This window comes from Chlorocebus sabaeus, chromosome 12 (genome assembly GCF_047675955.1).
Source record: "Chlorocebus sabaeus isolate Y175 chromosome 12, mChlSab1.0.hap1, whole genome shotgun sequence".
Lineage (NCBI taxonomy): Eukaryota > Metazoa > Chordata > Mammalia > Primates > Cercopithecidae > Chlorocebus > Chlorocebus sabaeus.
Genome location: NC_132915.1, coordinates 67,491,007 through 67,517,116, shown reverse-complemented (window position 1 = coordinate 67,517,116; position 26,110 = coordinate 67,491,007). Strand labels below are relative to the sequence as shown.

General features: G+C 44.0%; 2 protein-coding genes across 3 annotated transcripts in view; one reads left to right on the top strand and one right to left on the bottom strand.

The window, feature by feature from the left end:
• The window catches only part of TSTD2 (thiosulfate sulfurtransferase like domain containing 2), a 33,575-nt gene extending 26,481 nt beyond the window's left edge, over positions 1-7,094 (top strand). Inside the window, exons 7-10 of the mRNA XM_007968653.3 lie at positions 917-1,035; positions 1,538-1,696; positions 2,316-2,454; positions 4,419-7,094. Coding sequence (XP_007966844.1) covers positions 917-1,035; positions 1,538-1,696; positions 2,316-2,454; positions 4,419-4,717 — 716 coding nt within the window. The 3' untranslated portion in view covers positions 4,718-7,094. The remainder of the gene's footprint in view (positions 1-916; positions 1,036-1,537; positions 1,697-2,315; positions 2,455-4,418) is intronic.
• TMOD1 (tropomodulin 1) overlaps positions 5,920-26,110 on the bottom strand; it is a 91,879-nt gene continuing 71,688 nt past the window's right edge. Inside the window, exons 9-11 of one of the 2 annotated variants that reach the window (XM_007968652.3) lie at positions 15,751-15,895; positions 8,366-8,430; positions 5,920-7,542 (exon numbers count right to left, since the gene is read on the bottom strand). In XM_007968652.3, the coding sequence (XP_007966843.1) occupies positions 8,366-8,430; positions 15,751-15,895 (210 nt within the window). In that variant the 3' untranslated portion in view covers positions 5,920-7,542. The remainder of the gene's footprint in view (positions 7,543-8,365; positions 8,431-15,750; positions 15,896-26,110) is intronic. The other variant, XM_007968651.3, reaches the window with a different exon arrangement.

Genomic DNA, 26,110 nt, shown 5'->3' with positions numbered 1-26,110 from the left:
ACAGGGTCTTGCTCTGTTGCCCAGGCTGGAGTACAGTGGTGTGATCATAGCTCACTGAGGCCTCGATCTCTTGGGCTCAAGGGATCCTCCTGCATCAGCCTCCAAAGTGGCTGAGACTATAAGCACACACTACCATGGCCAGCTGATTTTTTTCTATTTTTTTTGTAGAGACAGAGTCTCGCTATGTTCCCCAGGCTTCTCTTTGTATTTTAATACTTATCCATCTTCTAGCTTTCTTGTCTTTTTCTCTACTTTACTTTTTTTCTCATATGTCATTTCTGTTGTCCATCCGTCTTGCCCTTTTCTCTTTTACTTATGCACACACACTTAGACACATTCTTCTTGCCCCTTTGCATTAAAAATGTATCTATTCCAAATTTATTCCATAACTTTTTGCTCACACCTGCCTCTGCCAAGGTTCTTAGCCTTCAACGTGGGTTCGACCTTGATATAGAACAGTTTGCAAAGCCTGTAGTCAGCCACATACATGCCTAGCTCCTCCATGTACAGTGACAATAGAGCAGTGGCCATTTCCTTACCTATGAGTGACCATACAATGGACCAGCAAATTCACATGGCAATTTAGATCCCAGTTGCCTGGTTTTTATCACTAGGATTAGGCCAATTAAGAGGATGCAAAATTCTTTGACTAGTTATTTCTAAACTACCAGGTCTTCATCACCTTCATTTTAGGAGGAAGGAAATTGAGGATACCTGGAATTACAGGAATTACTAAATTATTTCATCATGATCATCAAGTAGTGTTCTTTTCAGACAGTTGTAATTATGAAGGGAAGAGGTTTGGGTGGAAAGAAACAAAGCAACATGTAAGTCAGGTTGGGTGAGTTGTGATTGGGTTTTGGGTTTTTTGTTTTTTTTGTCTTTGTTTTAACATAATTTTTTGGTTTGATTTTAGGAACCCATTTATCCCCAAGTGAATTTCATAAAGAAGTAGAAAAGTTTTTATCTCAGGCAAATCAAGAACAAAGTGATACTATCCTTCTTGATTGCAGAAACTTCTATGAAAGCAAAATAGTAAGTAAAAGCCAGAATTGAGTTCTCTAAATTGGTAGAGCTCCCCATTCCCACAGTATGGTATATTTCCCAAGGGGACCTTGTGTGTGCCCACCTGTGGCCACATGGATCTCCTGCCAGTACTAGCAGCTTCAGAGAAAACCCAAGTCCTAAAACTCAGAATCTGGTGAGAGAGTCTAAGAAAATATGAATTAAAGACATCTAGGCACATAATATACTTAGTGACTCCCATAAGCCTGCCTTTGGCATGTATCAAGGTTCTTGCAAAGTTGCCTTTCGGCAGCCTCTCCAGTTCCCCTGAGGACCCTGGGAAGGTGACCCACAGCCCACCAGCCTCGGTTTCAAGTTCAGATCTTGAAGTTGAAAGGTCAGAGTGGGGATGAGACTAGCAACTGGCAGGGGCTTCTTTGCTAAGGTAGGGTTTGTTGGGTACAAAAAGAACCTTTGTTCCTACCAGGTATGTTTTTGTGATAATTTTCCTTTTGTTGCTCCTGTGTTACAGGGACGATTCCAAGGCTGCTTAGCCCCAGACATCAGGAAATTCAGTTACTTCCCTAGCTACGTTGACAAAAACCTAGAACTTTTCAGAGAGAAGAGAGTGCTGATGTACTGCACCGGGGGCATCCGCTGTGAGCGGGGTTCAGCCTACCTCAAAGCCAAGGTGAGCCACCACCCCGGGGCACTGTGGGCATGGTGGTGAAGGAGACGGCTCCACCAGCAGCCTCTGTGGAGCTATCCGCTGCCCGCAGTACTCCCCACCCCCAGGCAGCCAAAGCATGCCTTCACCCCTCGTATGGCTCTTGCATGGAGTTCATAAGTACAGAATCTGAGGATCTTTAATCTCAAGATATGAAAAACACTTAACAGTCTTAGAGACTCATCAAATGTAAAAGGGAGAGATTAGTTAACATCTCCCTTTTCCTAATCCTTTTGCTTGATCCTGAGAAGAGCAAATTCAGTAACATTACATGTCCCAACAGGTGTCTTCCTATATTTAGGGGGCAGCAAAAATAGTTGGGCTTCCCAGGATCTAGAGGGTGAAGGCCCTGCCTACTGTCATCACCCATCCCACTAGGAGGCAAGATCTAGCCAGTTGGTGCCTTGACCCCTTGGTCAGCAATTCCTTAGTGTACCGCAGTGGGAGCCAGGAGCCCCTAACTGATAGCACGGCCATGAGTCCTCCATGTCAGCGCTCCTCGCCATGCGCCGCTCTTCCGTGGAGCATCTTAACAGGTCTCTCTCCTGGCTCTTCAGATTTCCTGTTGTTTTTCCACACCTAGGGAGTGTGCAAGGCGGTGTTCCAGCTCAAGGGTGGCATCCACAAGTACCTGGAAGAGTTTCCTGATGGCTTTTACAAAGGGAAGTTGTTTGTTTTTGATGAACGCTATGCTCTGTCCTACAACAGTGATGTGGTGTCAGGTAGGTCAGCATGGGCTCCGAGCCCAAACTGAAATGAAGCACATTGTCAGTTCACCATTCTAGAAAAATGACACAGGGAAGACAGGCCAGTGCTCATTACTGAGCACTGAATAAGCAGGGAAAATAAGTACATTGTGCCACCATTTTCCCAGCAGTGCAGCTGAGAGAACCCTAGCCCAGGAGTCAGGAGGCCTGGGTTGGGATTCTGGCTTCACCATTCCTAGCTGGACAAGCCTATTAACATGGGGATCATCTCACCTGCCCTGCCTGCCTGCCTGTCTACCTGTCAAGAGTTGGACTACTGGGCTAATTCAGGGCTCTTAACCTGGAACTGGTACATGTAGATTTCAGGGGTTCTGCGAATTTGGATGGGAAAATGATTTTATCTTTGTTTTCAATAACACCTCACTAAAATGAAGTATTTCCTTCAGTTATGAATGTAAGCAACAAAACCAGTTGTATTAATGTACCTGTGACTTTGTCTTCAGTAGGATTTACAGTACTTTTCATATCATGTTCCAGTTGCATCAGATACCTCAAAATAGTATTTATACTCATCACTGCTTCAAAATGAAAATAGTTATTAGGCCCACCACTAACAGTTGATATATAATATGTTAATAAATGGCACGTCTTATTATATATCACAGACTTTGAAAAATACTTTGATATTTTGTATTTCTGTATAGTTGGTTTCCTTTGTGATCTTACATGTTTATGCATTTAAAAATATTTTTCTTGGTCAGGCACAGAGGCTCATGCCTGTAATCCCAGCACTTTCGGAGGCCAAGGTGGGAGGATCGCTTGAGCCCTGGAGTTTGAGACCAGCCTGGGCAACATAGCTCACTATGTCTCTACAAAAACTTTTTTAAATTAGCTGAGCATGGTGGTGTGTACCAGATACTCAGGAGGTTGAGGCAGGAGGATTGCTTGAGCCCAGGAGGTTGAGGTTGCAGTGAGTTTAAATCATGCCACTGTACTCCAGCCTGGGCGAAACAGCAAGACCCTGTCTCAAAAAAGTTTTTCTAGGCCAGGATCTATAGGCTTCACCAGACTACCAGGTAAATCCATAGCACACATGATTGCAGGAACTCCTAGCTCTCTGTGGACACAGGTGGCATGCACATTTGAGTAAGGTTTGAGTTTGATTGTCCTCTCCCTTACTTTCTTGGTCTTATTTTCATTTTAGTGGTTTTGAGTTGTCTCTTATTGATCACTATTTCTGATCTGTTTTGGAGCTAGATGGAGTATAAATTCTCAACAAGTAGAAAGAGTAGATTTGATTTTACAGAGGTTATATTGGCTGGACTCGATGGGTACCTGCGTGTGAGTATGAAGGAGAGAGAAAAGGCTCAGAGGTAGCTTAGATAAGCAAGGTAAGGAAAAGTGAGGAAGAATGATGTTATCAGTGGTAACAGAAGGTCATCAGGGAAAAACAGGTGGAGAAAGAAGATGGTGTGAGTTTTAGGAATCAGATGGTCAAGTGTCCTAGCAACAGCAGGAGAGACGCAGGCCTCGGGGAGAGGGCTGTGGACTGCAGATGCTCACTGTAGGTGGGTTATTGCCTGTATTTATGTGTGTTGTCCCCACTGGAAAAGGGAATGATCAAAGGGGAGAAGGCCACTTAACAAGGGGGTTGGGAGGTGGTTGGCCATCTTTGGAATAGCTGGTGAGAGAGAGAAACTTTCATTACCATATAGTTACCACCTGTTCTCTAGATGGGAAAAAGGAAAAAAAAGTAAATACTGGAAGCAGACAGTTCCCAGAAGTCACCCCCCAAAAAAAATAAGCTGGATGGTGGGGGTGGTGGTTGGTTGTTATTGCTGGAAGACAGAAGACTTACTATTTGGAAACCTTCCCTGGGTTCCACAGATCTTTGAGATTCTAGTCAGCAGAGGGAGCAATGCCTGTCCACATGTGTGCGAACGCATGTGTTTATAATGATGGTTTTCCTTCCTCCCCAGAGTGTTCATACTGTGGAGCCCAGTGGGACCAGTATAAACTCTGCTCCACTCTCCAGTGCCGTCAGCTCGTTTTGACCTGCCCTGCCTGTCAAGGACAAGGATTCACAGCCTGTTGTGTCACATGTCAAGACAAGGGGAGCAGGAAAGCTTCAGGCCCTACGCAAGACAACTTTAAAGAGGAATGCGAGTGCACAGCCAGACGGCCGCGCATACCTAGGGAACTTTCGCGGCATGTGCAACAGCCTGTGAGCCCAGAGCCAGGGCCTGATGCTGCTGAGGATGGGCCAGTGCTTGCGTGAGCAGCACCTTTGGCATTTTCCCAGGCCCTCGGTAAAAGTAGGTTTGGGGTGACCATACAGAGAAAGCATGGCGAGGCTGCAGAAACAGAGAAATCGGGATACTTCAGTGCTGGCCACTGCCGCTGTGGCAGCCGTCTGCACTTCACAGTGGGAGGGGAGGAGTTGCGTTGTCTACCACTTACCTGAGACATTCTTATTTGGATGATGCTAGAGCACAGAAAAAAGGTGAGCTGCGTGGGATCCCAAAGCTGCTGAGGGATAGTACCTGAGCCTGGTGGCCACAGCATGCCCTTTCTTTGCCATGCAGCTGGGGCTGTTAGTAGTCATTGTCCTTCTCAGCAGACCTTCTACCCTGGTGGCAAACGTGAAAGCTGTGGCCCTGGGAGTAGCCTCCTAAAACAAGCCACTAAGGTCATCTGCCATCTACCCTTAACCTCTGTCTCTCGCCTGAGGGGAATCTGCAAGCTGTGCATTGGGCTTACCTCCTGCTTTTGTAGAAATAACCATCCTTTGGTATACATGGAGGATAGTTCCAGAACGCCTGAGTATACAAAAACCCATGCATACTCAAGTGCCACAGTGGGCTCTACAGAACCCACGTATGTGATAAATCAGCCCTCCATGTACACAGGTTTCACCTCCTGCCAGTACTGTATTTTTAACCTGCATGGTTGAAAAAACTCCATATATAAGTGCAGCCATGCAGTTCAAACCCATATTGTTCAAGGGTCAACTACAGTTTATTGGAACAGCCACACCCATTCCTTTACACATGATCTACGGCAGAATTGAATAGTTGCAACAGACACGATATGGCCTGCAAAATCTGAAATATTTACTGTCTGGCCTTTTACTGAAAAGTTTGCCAGCCCCTGGTCTAGACCAGCAACTCATCTGATAGAGGCAGAGGTGGCCTTCAAGATGTGGCCTTCTTCATTTTCTGTTGGTTTGGTTTCTATGAGAGGTTTCCTGTAATAGCTCTGCTTTCCCCAGCACTTACTCTCTTAGCTTTTAAATGTTCTCTCGGAGGTTCATATAAGCTCGATGACATTTGAGCCACAGTTTTTAGATCGGCACCTGGAATACATGACACATTCTTACTGAGGTCATCCAGCACTGCCATGGTGGCTGCCCAGTCTTCTGGCCAGTGTGCCAGGCACATGTCCCTGTCACACAGGTTCCAAGAAACACATACGCAGCCATACATAGACCAACAGATTTAATATTATATTGCAGTTTTCAGCGATGCAGAATGCAGCTGCAATTGTGTTTTAAGGAGAAGCCAAGTGGGGATGGTTGTCCCTGCAACATGGTGCCACTCCTGGGCCATGTGCAGCCTCAGTGGACACTCTTCCATAGTGCTGAGGCCCTGGCCCCACCTCCAGTTACCCTGTACTGCCTACTGCCTTACAGTTCAGTGTGCAGGCCTTCACCTTTTCATTACCAGCCTCTCTGCTCAGTGCTCTGGAGTTCTTGACCTTGTCCTTTATCATGAGATTTGCTGAACTCACTAATGAAAATAACTCCCAAAAGCCACAAACAAAAATACTAGTTTAACTGGCACTGTGGTATATTGAAAGGCACAAGGGCATTGTGGCTTAACACTTTTGCTGGATCCCAAGAGACGCACATGCTGTTAGAAACAGATCTGGCAGCAATACTAGTATTACACTTCAGTGTAATCATCTTGGGGTGGTTTGGCCAGGATTTCCTAATTCCTTGATACCTGGATTTTCTTCACTGTTGTCCTGCAGAGGCTTAATATACAGATGTAAGATCAGCAGCGATTTGTCTAATAAGTGATGAGATCAGTAGCTGAAGTCTCTAAGCTGGGCCATTGCTAAATACCATAGCCATGTTGGACTGGAAATTTATCCCTCTAGTGTCTTACGTCACATAAGCCATTTGCCCACTGTGCAATATAGAAAGGTGTTTTCAAGTATTTGGTCATAGATTTTCACATCCATCATAAGGTTGGCATTCAGTAAGGAAAAAGTTCTTTCTAACTCCAGTATTAAATTGTACATAAATCCCAAACGTTTAAAGAACACTCTGGGACATGTTTGTTGCCTGGGATTGGTAATGAAAAGTTGGTTTTCAAAACTTGAAATTTCACCATTGGTTTTTTTTCTTATCATTTCTGCATATCCAGCAAAAGGAATCTCATGTTCTGTGATTCTTGGCAGAGTTCTGTGACTTCAGTCTGTCTGTCTGTCCTGAGGGGAAAATTGTGTTCTTGATCCAGTAATCAATTTGGCAACTTTAATCTTGAGGTTTTTAAAATTCCAAGGAGGGTTAGTAAAGAATGATAATCTGTTTTATTTGCTAATAGCTAAGACAAATTTGTAATAAAGTGTTTTATAATACTTCAAAAGCATGTGGAAGAGTGTGCTGTTTCTGTCACACATTTTAAATGCACTTGAAACACCACACAGCAAGGCCATTGAAACTGGCTGGGCTCCTGGGGCTAAGTCGCTGCTGCTGGAACATCATCTTCAGTAAGATCTGCTGGTTTGGGGGCTTCTAGTTTTTAAATAATAACCAGACTCAACTTCTGTGACTAAAGAAAAACTTCACATTAATGATATTTTATAAAATTTTCAACTACAACCACTAGTCAGCCTAAAACCTTAGTGCATAAAGAACTGAACCACAAAAGGGTTTCGTGCTGCCGGCATTTTGCCTTCTGGTTTCCCCTGCAGAGTACAAGTCATCAGTAGAACACGTCCAGTTCAAAGGCATGGTCTCCACCACCACACACTAGACACCACTCCGGCACTTGGGAATGATGGGCCCAGTCAGGTCCGCAAGCCTCCTCTTCCTCACTGGAAAGGAATGGAGATAAGATATAAGGCACTTTTCCCTATAGACCAGGGACCACCACTCTTGCTCTGAGAAAGCACTGAAGCCTCGCACTAATCAGTTAACAGAGTCTGACGTCTGTTGTTTTGAAAGGATAGTATATGTGAGTTGTACAACAGCCCTCCAGTTTGTCAGTGTTCATTGATGAGGGTCTGTGGTAGTGGGGATTCATTCACAGGTAATCTGCTAAATGGCTGACCACACAGTCCCAGTTTATAACTCGGCTATTTTCTTTGCTTACAGAAACCCCAGTTGAAGATCTTTACTCCAGTTCAGATAAGAGTTAAAAGTTTAGTCTTCTTAATGAGATTAGGGTCTTAACCAGGTGGAAACATTTCCCCCAGCTATGTCTGGGAGCTCCTGGCCTACCTCCTGCCTATGTGAATGAGAGTTTCCACCCCAAAGATTACCCTGCAGTATCTGTATCCCCTTATGTTCAACCTTGCCATTTTCCCCAGGGGCAAGACAGTTAAGCTCAACACTGTTCAAGTGACAAAGTAGTTAAATGCCATAAAGAGGAAAGCACTAGCCAGGAGGTTGCAGGCTGGAGACGTTAGCTTAGAGGATGATGAGGATGCGGGGAGGGGCAGGAGGGGCTCTTTTGTCGTAATAAGGGAGAGTGTTTTGAAATTAACTAGTGTCTGCAGATGAAGACCAAGCAGCAAGCTCCATCAGCCACAAGAGAAAGGTCAAAGAAGTCTGTAGAGCCAGTAGGTGGCAGTCGAGAGGCCTGCTGGTGTGGCAGAGACAGGAAGCTATTGTGGAGGGAAAAAAATCTGTCTATACTTAGATGTCTTCAGGTTCCCGAGCTGAGGCGGTAGACCTGCAGCCACCAGATCGATGAATACGAGCTGCAACAAAAACCGAATCAGCTTGTGCATGACACTGGCCATACAAAGCAGACCCACAAGGGAGGTGAGGCCAGCCCAGTTCCTGAGATGATCAGAATGTCCGACTTCTTAGGAGTGGATGTGAGGGGACAAAAACCAAAACCCAAAGAGCACAAGAGATTTGCTCAACATGACCACAGGGTTTACATGAACCAGACTTTTAAGCATCTCCACGGTAGTTGTGCAGGCATGCCCAGCAGGGCCATCCTCATTGCCTCATTGGAGCCCCTCCAATGCTGCTGGAATGTTTGTTACCATTCCCATTTTATGGATAGAGAAAGTATGGCAAGGAGGGTATATTTCTTTCTTAAAGCAATAAAGCTAGTAACAAGCCTTTTTTTTTCTTTTTTGGAGATAGAGTTTCACTCAACCAGACTGGAGTGCAGTGGCACAATCTTGGCTCACTGCAACCTCGCCTCCCAGGTTCAAGCAATTCTCCTGCCTCAGCCTCCTAAGTAGCTGGTATTACAGGTGCCTGCCACCACACATGGCTAATTTTTGTGATTTTAGTAGAGATGGAATTTCACCATGTTGGCCAGGCTGGTCTCGAACTCCTGACCTCAAGTGATCCCCCCCTCCTCAGCCTCTCAAAGTGCTGGGATTACAGGCATGAGCCACCGCACCTGGCTAGAACCAAGGCTTTTGACTCATCTTGAGCCTCAGTCCAGTGCCTCCCTCAGTAGATTTGAGCCTTGTGTGGGTAGGGTTTCCATATCCATATCTCATCTGATTCTCACAGGGAGGATTAGCTCCTTTTCCCTGCAGAAGAAAAGCCCCAGTCCCTGAAAGCTGGCAGCAGAGCTAGGACTGAAATCCAAGTCCCTGGCCTATGGTTGAGGGAACAGAAAGGACTCCAGGGCTTGACGCGGGGGTTCTTTTCCATTACTTGCCGTCATTGTGTACACTGGGTCAGATCTGTGTGCGCGGTTCCCCTGGCACTGGCCCTTTTTTTTTTTGAGACATAGTCTCACTCTGTCACCAGGCTGGAGTGCAGTGGCCCGATCTTGGCTCACTGCAGTCTCCGCCTCCTGAGTTCAAGCAATTCTCTTGCCTCAGCCTCCCAAGTAGCTGGGACTACAGGTATGGCATCGCCACGCCCAGCTAATTTTTTTGTATTTTCGGTAGAGACAGGGTTTCACCATGTTGGCCAGGATGGTCTTGATTTCCTGACCTTGTGATCTGACCGCCTCGGCCTCCCAAAGCGCTGGGATTACAGGCATGAGCCACCCCTCCTGGCCACCTGGCACTGGCTTTTTCAGGGACTGGATGGAGAGAAGGGAAAGGCATCCATTTATTTGGGTATTATTTTTTTTCCCTTTTTGATGGTGAAGGAAGTTGAGACCAAGAGAGGGAAGTAACTTACTCCAAGTTACGAATAAGTCACAAAACTGGGAGTAAAAGCTGGGTCTCCCAGTATCCTCCTTAAATTCTGTCTGCTCTTTACTTTCTTTAAAAAACTCCTCACTGCTTATTGCAAGAGCCAGAGACTCCTTTTATTGTGAAAGCCAGAAGGGCTCTCCAGTCGTCCGGACCAACCTCCATCTGCTACTTGAACTCCTCTGCCACTTCTTGCCAAATTTGAACATTTCCATCATGTTTTTGGAAAGCACTTTCTATTCATTTAAATATTCAGCAGCACGTACTGAGTGCTGTGTGCCAAGCACAAGAATCAGAAGTAAAGACACAGCATAACAGGGACCAAGATATACAATATTTGAGAACTACTGTTGGATAAATATGAAGTATTAGAGATGACCTGGCAGATCTCTGAGGTATGAGAGGCATAAAGAAGGAAGTGGTCAGACCTTCCCAGGATGGCAGCTAACAGGTCAACTGAATTTTAAACAACGAAAAGGTAGAGGATAGGAAGGTTGGGGGCATTGGAAGTAACGACTCTCTAAGGGTAAGTTTTTCCTTGGTCACTTGGGGGCACTCAGGCTACCTGGAATGGTACTAACATGGCAAAGGGATGGCTTCTTGAGGATGTCAATAGATGACGTCCTGATGGGACCATCTCCCAATGTGGGGCGCCCAGGCACTGGAGTCAGATTGCCAGTTCAAATCCTGGTCCTGCCCACGGATTGTGGGTAACGTTAATTGCCTACTTCTCTAGACTTCTGTTTCCTTCTTGTAAAGCGTGGATAATAATAGCACCTGTCTCACCTGGTTGTGGGGAGGACTACATGAGCTAATGAGATGGGAAGTGTTCAGAACAGTCTCTGACACACAGTAAGTGCCATGAAAGAGTCAGCTATTATTAAGAGACTTGGGAGTCATTTCAAGGGGCCTCACTGAGGGCAATGGGAGCCCAGTGACAGTTCTAAGTGGAGGGGTGACAACGCAAGCTTCGGAAGGAGACTTGAGATGAGTGCCAGGGGTGCCTTCCCTGGAGGAGCTGGGGGCCTGAGGACGTTGGAGGAGATGAGTGTGATGAGGGCTCAACATGGGGCAGGACACTGGGACTGGCAAGGAGGTGACTGGCTGACTGGGATGGAGGCAACATTTAGGAACAGGCCCAGATTTCTGGCTTGGGTGGCTATGAGGAAGGGAATAGCCTTTTCTTTTTTTCTTGCTTTTTTTTTTTTTTTAGATGGAGTTTTGTTCTTGTTGCCCAGGCTGAAGTGCAATGGTATGGTCTCAGTTCACTGCAACCTCCGCCTCCCGGGTTCAAGCGATTCTCCTGCCTCAGCCTCCCAAGGAGCTGGGATTACAGGCACCTGCCACCAAGCCCGGCTAATTTTTTTTTATTTTTAGTAGAGACAGTGTTTCACCATGTTGGCCAGGCTGGGTTCGAACTCCTGACCTCAAGTGATCCGCCTGCCTCGGCCTCCCAAAGTGCTGGGATTACAAGTGTGAGCCACCGTGCCTGGCTGCCTTTTCTGAGCTAGGTTGGGGGACTATGATGAAACTGATTTGGGATCCAGCAATCCCACTTCTAGATATTTACCCAAAATATTTAAAATCAGTTGAAAAGATGTTTGACTCCATGTTGACTGCAGCATCATTCACAATACCCAAAATAAGGAATCAACCTGAGTGTCTATCAACAAGAATGGATAAAGAAACTGTGGGATATATGCACAATGGAATACAATTCAGCCTTTCCTTTAAAAAAAAAAAAAAAAAAAAAAAGGAAATTTGTTCATTTGCAACCACATGAATGGAACTGGAGACTAAGTGTCATCTCCACACTATTTATAGCAAAAAGTGTCATTGAATGGAACATTATACTAAGTGAAATAAGCCACGCACAAAAAGACAAATTATATGTGGAATCTAAAACCATCGAACTCGTAGAAGCAGGGAGTAAAATTGTCATTACAAAAGCTGTGGGGGGAATGGGGAGATAATGGCCACAGGATACAAAAATCTCAGTTGGACAAGAGGAATAAGGTGTTTTTTAAAGCTCCATTACACAGCATGGTGAATATAGCTAATAATAGTATATTATACATTTCAAAATTGCTAAAAATAAACGTTCTCACCACAAAAAAGTATTTGAGGTGATGATATGCTAATTCACTTAATTTTTCCACATCGTATTCATAAATCATAACAGCAATTTGTATCACATAAATATACACAATTACAAATTGTCAAATGACAATACATTTTACTAGAAATTGCTTTGCAGTGTGCTGTCTGGCCTGCTTGCTGCAAAGGTCTTCCCTGAGAATATTGTAAAATGGTGACTTTCCCAGGAAGGGCTGTTTTCTGCTTTTAAACACATTACTGTCCCTCCACACGATACCCCAGCCCACACAACTGTCAACTCAGAGGCTGCAATTCAGATTTTCTAAGTAGAGAGAGCTGCAGTGGCAGATATAGAGGACCTGAGTACCATGCTTGGCCTGGCTTTTTGCTATAAATAGTGTGGAGATGACAGTCGTCTGAGGTATTGCTGTGGGAAAACGCAGATGGGGTCCACAGCTTAGCTCCGCCCTGGCGCCCTGCAATCACGGAACACTCTCTTTAGAGCTTGGTGCACAGGGTGAGGAGGACCAAAGACGCACTGGTCAGGATGCATCCTGGGCATACAGCCTGTCTGCAGAGCTAGTCCCTGTCCCCATAGCCTTGGGGACTGAATGTCCCTCAAGGAGGAGCCCAAGTACTGCAGAGGCCCCAGCCATGGGCAGAGGGCCAGCAGAGGCAGGTGAGAGTGAGCAGGAGGCCTGAGAGGCCTGCTCGCGTCCCAATCTGTGCTCCCTGCTGCCAGGCCTGCTAACAGTCTCACTCCCAAGGAGGAGCTGGCAGGAGGCTTTTACGATACAAATATTCAGTTGGAAAACATGAAGTCTGTCTACTTCATTGTGGCATTAATGTAGGATGCAAATAATCTGTTGTAAAGTCAGGAGGAAGCTGATGCACTGCCATAAACAAACATTTCTCTTAGAAAAATTAGCAGATGGGCGCAAATTTCATTTTAAAGCTAGAGATCCTACATCACCAAGTAGCACTCTGTTCCCTGTAATCACTGAGATGATTCATCTCTAATTCCTTCTGTAGGAAACCCCAAGGGAGCAGCTGCCCACAGTTCCCTGGGGTAACCCAGAGGCCCATTTTTACAACCTGGCATCACCATCCAGGAAACTGCCACAGTTTCTGCTTCCCGCCTGCTTCCATCACCAGGCCCCTGAGCTTGACATTAAAGGCCTTGGGCTGCAGCCACTCACACACCTACCCAGTGCCATTCCTTGTGAACATCCCATATACTTTCAGTTGTCCTGCCTTTGCTCATGCTGTTCCCTCTGCTGGGAATGCTCTTCCCGTCCTTCTTTGTGAACTCCTATTTTTCCTTCTAGGTCTTACTCCTTACAACAGTTCCTCCAGTCCTTTTAGATCGTTCTGTCTCTCCTTTGTACCCCCAGCACTACTTCATAATACTTCTAGAACCCCCAGAGGGATGCCTCTTGACCTCCTCCATCAACCTATCTCTTCCTTTCAAGGCTGGCTAAAGCCCCATCCCCAACCAGGATACTTTGCCTAACTGGCCTCTGTCTCCATTAATCATTTCCTCACTTCGTTTAGATAGAATTTCTAGGCATTCTTGAATTTTTAGGCATGACTTTGAGTGTTTTTCTTCCCCCTGAAAGGTTATAAAGCTTCTTCAGTCAGAGATAGCCTTTCTGCTATCTCTGATTATCACCTAGCACGGTCCTAGGCCCACAAAAGTTGCCCAGAAAATGCTTACTGTCACTAACAGCTGGTGTGACCTGACTGAGCCACTGCCTAGACTCCTACCCCCACTCCAGGCTCCAGTTTCTTTCTGAGGGAGCAGGAGGGATAAGCTCTAAGTCCTCCTGGCTCTACCATTCTATATTCTTACAATGGCCTCTGAAAGTTCTTGGTGATGGGAGTCAGGCCTGAATTTTGGACTCTCAGATTCACAGGACTGGGAGTTTTCAAAGGCCATTTTGTCCAACTCCTAGATGATTCTGGTATCCCCCTGCAGCACCTGTGACCTTTGCTCATCTAGAGCCTCTGTCCCCAGAAACAAGACCTCCAGACCATCATGCTATTGGAGAACAAAAACTGGGTTAGCCCCCAGATAGGAGCCAAGGGGCACAGAAGAAACTTAACTGAGAGGGAAACAAACATGAGATGATCACATATAGAATAGAAACTCAAGGCTTCTCCATGCTGGTACTGTAGCCAGATCACACCTGGACCAACAGAGGCTTCACTGCTGGCCTTCTCCAACAATTCAGTTTAGCTATGACATCTGTGATACAATATAATAATTATGATTCTTATTTGTGTTCGTTCTTATTTTAAGTAAGGACACTTCTGATAAACCAAGACTATGTGGACATTTTTTAAAATGAGCTTCTCTAACCCTGAGGCTCTAGAAAATAGTGGCATTTGGAGTGAGCAATGAATGAATAGCCCCTGGACTATGACATCCTTACAAGCAGGAACCTATAGAACTTTGGTATATGTTTGTGGAATTTAATAACTCAACCTAAAGTGTATGTGTGAGTGTGTGTAGTCCTGTGGTTATCTGTGCATGTGGGGTCTGTGCACACCTGCCTTGAGCATACACTCCTCCGCACTCATCTCCATTCTTCGAGGGCTTCCAGGTAGTGACCTGGCCTCAGATAAATCACCAGGAAGTGACATACTTTGAGTGGAGCATTCGTATTAAGCTCTTTGCATTTTATTGAGGGTTGGAAACCATTGTGTAGAGCAGGTTTGAATCTGATGAAAAACTCACTGAAGATGCTGTCCTTTAAAACACAAGTTTATTTCACAATTTAGTCCCAGAAAGAAGCTTTTTTTTGTTGTTATTCAAACTCATTATACTTCCTTCTCTTCTGTGATAAGAATACTGTAACTTGGTTTGGCTTCCTCGTGCCTTGGTTCTAGGAAACTCAGGGCTGAATATAATCATCATTCATGTTAATGATATAGACCTACTGCTTTTCTTGTTTTTCTCCCCTCTTGTTTTCCTATAGCCTTGTCAGTCACACTCCGTTTGTTGAATGCTATATCAAATTCTTTTTTGGCAGCCAGCAGGAATATACATACGCGATAACTACACAGAGCTTGTGAACAACTGGCATCTGCAAGTAAGATCATGATTGCTCAAACTTTTCATTCAGTTGACTTATATGCCTATTTGTTCATATAGGTATATGATAAGTGTTCATCATCAAAAAATATTGTGATACTTTCATTTTCTTAATTTTTTTTCTTTTTAAAAATTTCCTGATAATGTCTCCATAATTATTTTTCCTTTTAGAAGAAAAACTATGCCTTTAATTGAGATTAAATTAATATACCCTACTTTTACTTTACTATGAAGTTGATGTTTTCAACTTTTACCTTAAAATCAATGTGAAGTCTCCTAGGCTCGGGATTTTGGTAGTCCTGTTGGAAGGTAGTTTTGGGATTTGGGGCTAAATCTAGACTGTGTGACCCGGAGAGGACGCTATGAGTTCAGAGAAGGGTATTCAGAAGAGGAAATACTCCCAGGGAGCCTTGTGCCCTCCCAAACTTCAGTTCCTTCTGCAAACACACTTATGTGTGCTCTGAGCCCAGCCTGTGCTGAGCTGTGCTTTGAGGAGGAGAGGACTCAGCCTTAGCTCCTAAAGTCAAGGAGCTCATAGTCCAGGGTGGAGATGAGGTACAAACACAGAAAACAAGGAAGACGTGATCAATGTGAAAATCAAGGCTCAAGAAGACTCAGAGAGGCATCTACAGAATTTTCCTTGACATCCCCAGCACAGGTGGAGGGAATAACAGGTCTGTGGGCAGGGCAGGGAGTATATTTCTACTCACCAAGGTCATTGTTGTTCATCATTGCATTGGATGCCCGAAGCCGGGGACCCTGCTGGGTAAAGTGGTAGCCGAATTTGAGAAGCGTTGCGTTTTTTTCCAACATGCTCACGATCTCCATTTCCACTTTGTTGCCCAGGGGCTGGCTCTTTGGTCAAAAAAACAAAACAAAACAAAACACAATAATCACCACTCATTCCACGTGTACAGTGCCTAAACCATGTTTACCTGTGGAAACTCTTGAGTAGTGGGAGGGGATTTTGGCCTCCTCTCCAAGGTAGGGAAACGGAAGTTTAGAGAGGTTGAAAGGTCACACAGCCAGGAGCAAATGAGCTGGGATTCACATTCAGGTCTGCTGAATGCCAAGAACAGATCTTTTCACTGCTTTACCACAGCCTCTCTCTGAGCAGGTGCCCAAGTAAGAGCTCCACGACAGAAGAATATTTGAAGGAGGACCTTCAATCATCTAGTCCTAAGGAGACTTTTAAAATCCTGCTGTCCAGGCTACACCCCACACTATCTGAATCAGAATCTCTGGGCAGTGGGACTCTGATGGCTGTGTTTTTCAAAACTTCCCAGGAGATTTCAATATGCACCCAAGTTTGATAAACAGTAATTTAGTCTCTTCAAATCATAAATGAAAAAAGTGAGGCCCAGAGAAGGAAAAAGGGTTTTCCCAAGATCACATAGTAAGTTGACAATGCCAAAGTTAGCTTTCTAAAGCCCCATTCTGATCATATTATTAATAGTTCCCTGCCCCCAAATCTATAGTGAGCATCTGACAAAGATACAAAGCAAAAAAATCGGAACGATCCGACAGTGTTGGGAAGGATATGATGAGGATGTTCATCACAGTCTCAGTTATAATAGTGGGAGGAAAAGGGAAATAATTCATTAAGAGGCCAGGCACAGTGGCTTATGCCTATTATCCTAGCACTTTGGGAGGCCGAGGCAGGCAGATTGCCTCAGCTGAGGAGTTCGAGACCACCTTGGGCAACATGGTGAAACCCCATCTCTACTAAAAATACAAAAAAAAAATTAGCCGGGTACGGTAACGGGCACCTGTAGTCCCAGCTACTCGGGAGGCTGAGGCAGGAGAATCGCTTGAACCTGGGAGGTGGAGGTTGTAGGGAGCCAAGAGTGTGCCTCTGCACTCCACCCCGGGAGACAGACCAAGACTCTGTCTCCAGAAAACAATAATAAATAAATAAAAATTGAAAGAAAAAGAATTCATCAAGAGAGTTGCTCACATAAATGATACCGCAGCGTTACTAAATAGAATGTGGGCAGCTCTAAAATGATGGTGCAAATCTTTGACCATGAGCATGGAAAGATGGCCATGAACCAATATTCAATGGAAAAAAAAAAAAAACCCTGGTCACAAAATAGATGATTTGTATGTAAGGTTATCTATATTTTCCCCACATATACATAATGCAGAGAAAAAACTTTGAAGTATATTGATAATGGTGGGATTTGGGGAGAAAATTTTTGTGTTCTCCTTTATATCTTATTGTATTGTTTAGATTTTCTATTACCATATATAATAAAATAATAAAACATAAATATAATCTTAAACAGGTTGTAAAAGACAGAAAGCTAACATCATACTTAATGGTTAAAGACTGAAAGTTTTTCCCCCAAGATTAGGAACAAGATAAGGAGGTTTGCTTTCACCAACATTTTACTGGGGGGTCTAGACAGGATAATTAAGCAAGAAAAATAAATAAAATGCTTCCAGACTGCAAAGGAAAAAGTAAAACTATCTGTATTTGCAGATAATATAATGTTGTATATAGAAAATTCTAAGGAATACACACACACTCTTACACAAAATTAGTGAGTTTGGGCTGGGCGCAGTGGCTCATGCCTGTAATCCCAGCACTTTGGGAGGCCGAGATGGGTGAATCACGAGGTCAAGTGGTCAAGACCATTCTGGACAACATGGTGAAACCCTGTCTCTACTAAAAAAAATTAAAATACAAAAATTAGCTGGATGTGGTGGCGCACACCTGTAGTCCCAGCTACTTGGGAGGCTGAGGCAGGAGAACCTGGGAGGCAGAGATTGTAGTGAGCAGAGATCTCACCACTGCACTCTAGCCTGGTGACAGAATGCGACTCTGTCTCAAAAAAAAAAAAAAAAAAAAAAAATTAGTGAATTTGGCAAAATTACAGAATATAAGATCAATACACAAAAATCAGTTGTATTTCTATACACTAGCAATAAGCAATCTGAAAATGAACCTGAGAGAATAATTCAATTTATAATAACATAAAAAATATTAATTCTTTTTTTTTTTTTTTTTTTTTGAGACAGAATCTCACCCTTGTTGTTTAGGCTGGAGTGCAGTGGTGCGATCTTGGCTCACCACAACCTCTGCCTCCTGGATTCAAGCAATTCTCCTGCCTCAGCCTCCTGAGTACCTGGGATTACAGGCACGCACCACCATACCTGGCTAATTTTTGTATTTTTTAGTAGAGACGGGGTTTTGCCATATTGGCCAGGCTGCTTTCAAACTCCTGACCTTGGGTGATCCACCTGCCTCAGCGAAAGTTCTGGGATTACAGGCATGAGCCACTGTGCATGGCCATAAAGAATAAAATACTAATTCTAACTTCTTTTGTTAGAAATAAATCTAACAAAAGAAGTATATATGACTGTATATATAAGTAAAGACTTGTATATTGAAAACTACAAAACAACACTGAAATACATTAAAGAAGACCTAAATAAATATAAAAACATCCTATGGATCTTAAGTCTTCATGGATCAGAAGACTTAATATTGCAATATTACCAAATTGATTAAAAGAGTCAATGCCATCCTTATCAAAACTCCAGGTGCCTTTTTTTCCCCCCCCAGAAATAGACAAGCTGATCCTAAAATTCACATGAAAATGAAAGGAATCCAGAATAGCCAAAACAATCTTGGAAAAGGGACAAAGTTGGAGAACTCATATTTCCTGATTTCAAAATTGCTACCAAGCTACAGTAATTAAGACTTTGTGGTACTGGCATAAGGTAGATATATAGATGAATAGAATAGAATTGAGAGTCCAGAAATAAACCCACACATCTACAGACAATTTCTTTTTTTTTTTTTTTTTTTTTTTTTTTTTTTGAGGCGGAGTGTAGCTCTGTCGCCCAGGCTGGAGTGCAGTGGCCGGATCTCAGCTCACTGCAAGCTCCGCCTCCCGGGTTCACGCCATTCTCTGGCCTCAGCCTCCTGAGTAGCTGGGACTACAGGCGCCCGCCTCCTCGCCCGGCTAGTTTTTTGTATTTTTTAGTAGAGACGGGGTTTCACCGTGTTAACCAGGATGGTCTCGATCTCTTGACCTCGTGATCCGCCCGTCTCGGCCTCCCAAAGTGCTGGGATTACAGGCTTGAGCCACCGCGCCCGGCCGACAATTTCTTTTCAAAAAGAACATCAAGACAGTTCAGTGGGGAAAAATTATCTTCTCAAGAAATGGTGATGAGACAACTAGATATCCACATGTGAAAGAACAAATTTAGACACTACAAACAATACATAAAAATTAACTCAAAATAGATCAAAGACCTAAATGTAAGTGCTAAAACTATGAAACTATGATTAAAACATAGATGTAAGTTTTTTGTGACCTTGGCAATGGTTTTTTAGATGCGACACCCAAAGCACAAACAACAAAAGAAAAAATAGATGTTATGCTTCATCAAAATTTAAAACTTTTGTGCTTCAAAGGACACAAGAAAGTGAAAAGACAACTCAAAGAATGGGAAAAATATTTTGTATTGACATTTGTAAAAATATCTGGTAGATATAGGATTTAAATATGAATATATAAAGAACTATTAGAACTCAACAGTAAAAACACAAATAATTTATAAATGGGCAAAGGATTTGAATAGACATTTCTGTAAAGAAGATAAAAATGGCAAATAAATGTATGAAAAAGTGCTCATCATCAATAATTCAAAAAATGCAAATCAAACCACAATGAGATTCCACTTCACACACACTAAGATGACTGTAATAGAAAAGACAGACAGTAACAAGTATTGACAAGAATGTGGAGAAAGTGGCACCCTCATACGTTGCTGGTGGGAATATAAAACGGTGTCACTGCTTTGAAAGACAGTTTGGCAGTTCCTCAGAAAGTTAAACATAGAGCTACCATATGACCCAGCAATTCCACTCCTGGGTGAAAAATAAAAACATAAGTTCACACGAAAACTTGTTCGTGAATCTCATAACAGCATTATTCAGAATAGCCAAAAGAAGAAACAACCCAAATGTCCACCATCTGATGAATGGATACACACAACATGGTAGATCCTTACAGTGGAGTATTACTCAGCTAGAAAGGAAATAAAGTTCTGATATGTGCTATTATACAACATGAATGACCCTGGAAAACATTGTGCTAAATGAAAGAAGCCAGACACAAAGCCATATATTGTATGATTCCATTGATATGAAATGTGTAGATGAGGCAAATCCGATGGAAAGGAGGTTAGTGGTTGCCAGGGGCTGGGGGAGGGGATAAAAGCAGAATGAGAGCTAATGGGTATAGAGTTTCTTTTTTGAGTGATAACAATTTTCTAGAATTAGATAGTGCTGATGGTTGCAGAACCTTGTGAATACATCAAAACCCACTGAATTGTACCTTTTAAAAGGATGAATCGTGTGGTGTGTGAAGTACATGTCAATTAGGAAAAATTCCACAGTAAAAAAAAAAATTAGAAAATGGGGAAAAGATATGAAGAGACATTCACTGAAGAGGATGTACATATTGCAGATAATCACATGACACGATGTTCAACATCATGACCTATCAAAAAAATGCAAATCAAAATCACAATGAGATATCACTACATACCTAACAAAATCTCTAAAATAAAAATTAGCAACAACACCAAATGTTGGTGAGAATGTAGAGAAACTGGCTTACTCATAAACTACTGGTGGGTCTAGAAAATGGTACACTGTGCACAAGAGTTGAGTTTCTTAAAATGCAGTTGGACTCCTGGGTATTTATCCCAGATAAATTAAAACATATGTTTACATAAAAATCTGTACATGAATGTTTATAGCACCTTTATATGTAATAGAGAAACCTGGAAACAACCCAGACGCCCTTCAACAGGTGAGTGGTCAAACAAACCATGGTACATCCACACCATGGAATACTACTCACCAGGGAAAAAGAGCAAACTATTGGTACACGCAACAACCTGGATGAGTCTCCATAGAATTATGCCAAGTGGAAAAAAAAAAAAGCCAGTCCAAAATGGTTACATAGCATATGATTTTCATTTAGATAACATCATATATATAACATTCTTTAAATGACAAAATATTAAAATGGAAAACACGTTAGTGGTTGCCTGGGGTTAAGGAGGCAGGAGGAAGAGACAAGTGAGCTTGACTACAAAAGGGGAATATGAGCGATCCCTGTGATGGAAATATTTTGTATCTTGACTGTATCAATGTTACTATCCTTGCTGTGATACAAAACTACAGTTCCCACCTAAACTCCATAGAGTACAAGGGACCTCTCTGTTCCCTCCCTCCCTCCCCTTCCTCCCTTCCTTCCTCTTTCTTTTCTGAGACAGAGTCTCACTCTGTTGCCCAGGCTGGAGTGTAGTGGTGCAATCTTGGCTCACTGCGGCCTCTGTCTCCCAGGTTCAAGCAATTCTCCTGCCTCAGGCTCCCAAGTAGCTGGGACTACAAGCATGTGCCACCACATCCAGCTAATATTTTGTGTTTTTAGTAGAGATGGGATTTCACTATGTTGTCCAGGCTGGTCTTGAACTCCTGGCCTCAAATGATCCACCCATCTCAGCCTCCCAAAGTGCTGGGATTACAGGTGTGAGCCACCACACTCGACTCCTCTGTATTATTTCTTACAACTGCATACTAGTCTGTAATTATCCCCAAATTTTAAAAGTTTAATAATTAAAAAAAAAAAAAAAAAAAAAAACAGAAATAGAAACCAAACAGAAATACACAACCACCTCTAATGGCTCCCCATTGCCAAGAACTGCTGCTATTTACTGTGTTCCAGGCCCTGCCTTGTGCCCCACTTGCATGATCTCAGCTCATTCCCTCACTAAGCCAGCAGGACAGAGCCCCACCCCCTCAGCCTGGCACTCAAGGCCCTCACAAATGACTCCTTGCTTTCCTTCTCTCTCTCCTTCCTTACTCAGTCTATTTATCTCTGGCAGTCTGATAATGGCACCTAGTGCAGACAGAGGTCTACTCCTAAAAGCTTATGTGCCTCCACGTGGAATGCTTTTAGCCTCCCTCTATGTATATCCCTATTGCTTTAATATGCACTGCAAATTCCCCCTCCCCATGAGGCTTTTCCTGATCCTGACCCCAGGAAATGATCTCTCCCCATTCCACACTCAAGCGCATGTTGGATGTCCCTCCCTACACCTAGCAGAGTCCATCTGCCTTACTTGAGTCACCCGCCTCTATAGCTGTCTCACCAATTAGAACTGTATTATCCAATACAGTAGCCACAGTAGCTACTAGTCACATGTGGCTCTATATATCTAAATAATTAAAATGAAAACGATGTTTAGTTCAGTTCCTCAGTCCTATTAGCCACATTTCTAGTGCTTGATAGCCACTGGTGGCCGGGTGCAGTGGCTTGCATCTATAATCCCAGCACTCTGGGAAGCTGAGGCAGGAGGATCACTTGAGACCAGGAGTTTGAGACCAACCTGGGCAGGCAACATAGAGAAAACTCATCACTACAAAAACCAACAAACAAATAGCCACTGGCTGGAGACTACCATGTTGGTTAGTGCAGATATGGAACAGTTCCATCATCACAGAAAGTTCTATTGAACAGTGCTGCTGTAGACCATGAGCTCCCGGGTAAGACATAGTACCCGGTTTCTCTCAGTCGAGGTGTGTGGAATTGAATTGAATGGCGGAAATAGGAACATGCTTGGGAGGGATAGAGGGGACATCAGCCCAGTATCCAAATGGACAAGCACGAATTGCAGCTGAGACTCTTGATTGAGAACTCCCCCCAGGTATTCTGAGTTCACCAGAGCTCATCTAGGTTCAGACTGGACTCAGAAAGCTGGCCACAGCAGGCAGAGGGACACTGGTGAAATTCCACCGGCCCCTCTGGCAAGGATCCTAAGAATGCCGGGAAGAGGTCAGGTCTGTCCTTGGAGGACTCAGCACAGCTCTGGAATCTGGCTGTTTTGGCCTGGAGATGGTACAGCAACCGTCTGAGGCCCCAAGAAGGAACTGGCAGCTCCTCTACCCACCTTACCCAGTTAGCAGGAACCCTTGCCTCGCGTTGAGGTCACTTGCTGGAAATGCCCTGCTAAAACTCAGGATGGGCTAGTCTCAGAAAGTACTGGTCTCCCCTGAGTGAAGGGGCTACCAGGGACTTCGAGGGCTGCCTCTGCAAAGTTGATGCTTCGTGCAGAGTACAAAGCCCCTTGACATGCATTGCCCCATTCAACCTGTCTACATCCCTGGGAGGTGAGCAGGGCAGGCAAGAGCCAGCTTAGAGATGAGTAAACTGAACCCATGCGTAGATGGAAGCTGGACCATGCTCCCTCGACTTATTCATGACAGAGCCAAGGTTTGACCTTGACCTGGGGCTGGAAGGACTGCAGAGGTTCCTGTAGGCCCAGTTCTCACATTAGTGTCCAATATCCTGGGATACACACAGATGTGTCTGGGTGTGTGTGACAAGGTACAGGATTCCATTAGATAATCATGATCTTCCAAGAGTGTTCATCTCAGACCAAACCCATTCTTTTTACACTAAGGAGTAAAGTAGAACATGTGATACATCTTACAATAAGCCTTAAGATGTCAAAGAAGCTTCATCCTTCTCTGACTCCAGGGACCCTGAGACTAAAAGGACTCATTCATTTTATAGATGAGAGAAGCAGTGGCTAGGGAGCCAGGACTAAAAACCAGTTCTCTTCCTTATTTGTCAAGTAACTTATTTAGTGATTACTGCATGCCAAACAATGTCATAAACATTTTACGAAAGCTAATTCATTTTCTCCTATCAATCCAAGGAATATGTACTACTATCATTATTTTCATTTATTTTATTTTATTTATTTTTTGATACAGAGTCTTGCTCTCTCGCCCAGGCTGGAATGCAGTGGCGCGATCTCGGCTCACTGCAACCTCCGCCTTCTGGGTTCAAGCAATGCTCCTGCCTCAGCCTCCTGAGTAGTGCCACCATGCCCGGCTAATTTTTATATTTTTAGTAGAAACGGGGTTTCACCATGTTGGCCAGGCTGGTCTTGAACTCCTGACCTCAAGTGATCCACCCGCCTTGGCCTCCTAAAGTGCTGGAATTACAGGCATGAACCCCTATGCCCATCCTCATTATTCTCATTTTATAGGCAAGAAAAATGAAGCACAGAGGTATTAAGAAAATTTTCCCAAATCCCAGAATGGGTCAGTTGCAGAACCAGGATTGGAACATAGGCAGTCAGCTCCAGAGTCTGTGCTGGTTTCCATCTCACTTAAGTGCCTGTGAGAATGATCAGAGGCAGAAGTAGGACTGACGAGAGGAACTACGGGCAGACGGTGTTTGGCTCAGCATGGAGGATTGCCTCTGACCATCTGAAGTGTCCACACACTGAGGAGCTGCCTGGTAGGGTAGCGAGCCACTTGTGCCTGGAAGTATGTAAAGCGGGAGAGACCATGGGCTTGGTCATGCCCGGACTGGCAACAGTCTCTGGGCAGCAGAGTCAGGGACAGGGTGGTTGGGGAAGAACTCTTGTTCCCCTTCAGATTTGCTTGAGAAGTAAATAAACCACTTGTGAATAAATATAACCTCATTATTAAAAATTCAAGTGATACTAACACAGATTGAGTAAAATGAAAGAGTCTCCCTCACCCCATTTATTCCCAGTCCCACCCCCTTCTGTAGAAGTAACCACCATGGCCAATGAGTTGTGTTTCTATGCATGAAGTATAAGACAGAAATGTACAGGGGTTTGTTTTGTTTTGTGGTACTTGTTTCTTCTTTAAATGAATTCATACTATACTTACTGTTCTGCAACTTGCCTTTTTCATTTTATTTTTATTTATTTATTTATTTATTTATTTTTTTGGAGACAGGGTCTCACTCTGTTGCCCAGGCTAGAGTGCAGCAGTGCAAAGCAGTGCAATCATAGCTCACTACAGCCTCCGACTCCTGGGCTCAAGTGATCCTCCTGCTCAGCCTCCCCCAAGTAGCTAGGACTACAGGCACGTGCCACCATGCCTGGAGAATTTCCTTTATTTTTTTTTAACAGAGATGGGGTCTTGCTATGTTGACCAGACTGGTCTTGAATTCCTGGTCTCTAGTGATCTCCCTCCTTGGCCTCCCAAAGTGCTGGGATTACAGGTATGAGCTGTCATGCCTAGCCTGCCTTTTTCATTTAATATTTTGCAGAGCTCTTTCCAAGTCAGTACATAGAGAATGACCTTATTCCTTCCATTGGCTTCATGGCATGCCCTGGTGTAGATGGATATTTAGGTTACTTCCATTTTTTCCTGTTATGAACAACGTGGCAGTGGCAGGGGTGGGAGGGGGTATTCCTCAGGCTCCCCACGGAGATCAGAACTGCTGGGTTGAAAGATACGCACTTTCGAATTAAAATTGAGACTGCTCTGCCTAAAGGATGTAAAAGTTGGCATGCCCTTCTGCAGTGTGTGACAGCTGTGTGTCCTCACACCTTTACCGTGTCAGAGCATTACCCATCTGATGAGAAAGAGATCAGATTTGCTTTCAAACAAAATAACCAGCCAACACCTTAGGTGTTACAGGCTGTATTCTGGAGCCAGTGGCTCTGAGGCCCCCTTTCTAGCCAGAAGCACCAGGAACATGTGCTCCCTTTGGATGTCAAACGTCCAAAGAATCTCACTTTGGACATTTGATGGGGCCAATTCTGGCCAATTCTGGCTGTTCCCAGATGATGTGGACAACTGGGAATACTTCAAAACACAACAGAAAGGAGCTCTCGGAATTATGTTGTCCAACTCCAGAGTCCCAAACCCTAACTGACATTAAAATTCCCTCCATCTCCCAGCTGTTTACACACCCCCAGGACTGGAACTCCTCCCCCTTTGAGGTACCTGCTCCATCCTGGGATAGCTTTGCTAGTTACAGAGGTCTTTCTGGACAACTGCTGTGACACAAAATAATACAGATAATTCTTACTATGATGACTTAATATCTGCAAAATTCTCTGATCCTCCTCCCTCCAAAAGGTGGTGCCTGATTTCCCTCCCCTTGAGTGTGGGTTGTACTTTGTGACTCACTTTTAATAAATAGCATATAGTGGAAATGACTTTGTGTAACTTCTGAGGCTGGGTCATAAAAGGCATTTGAGGCT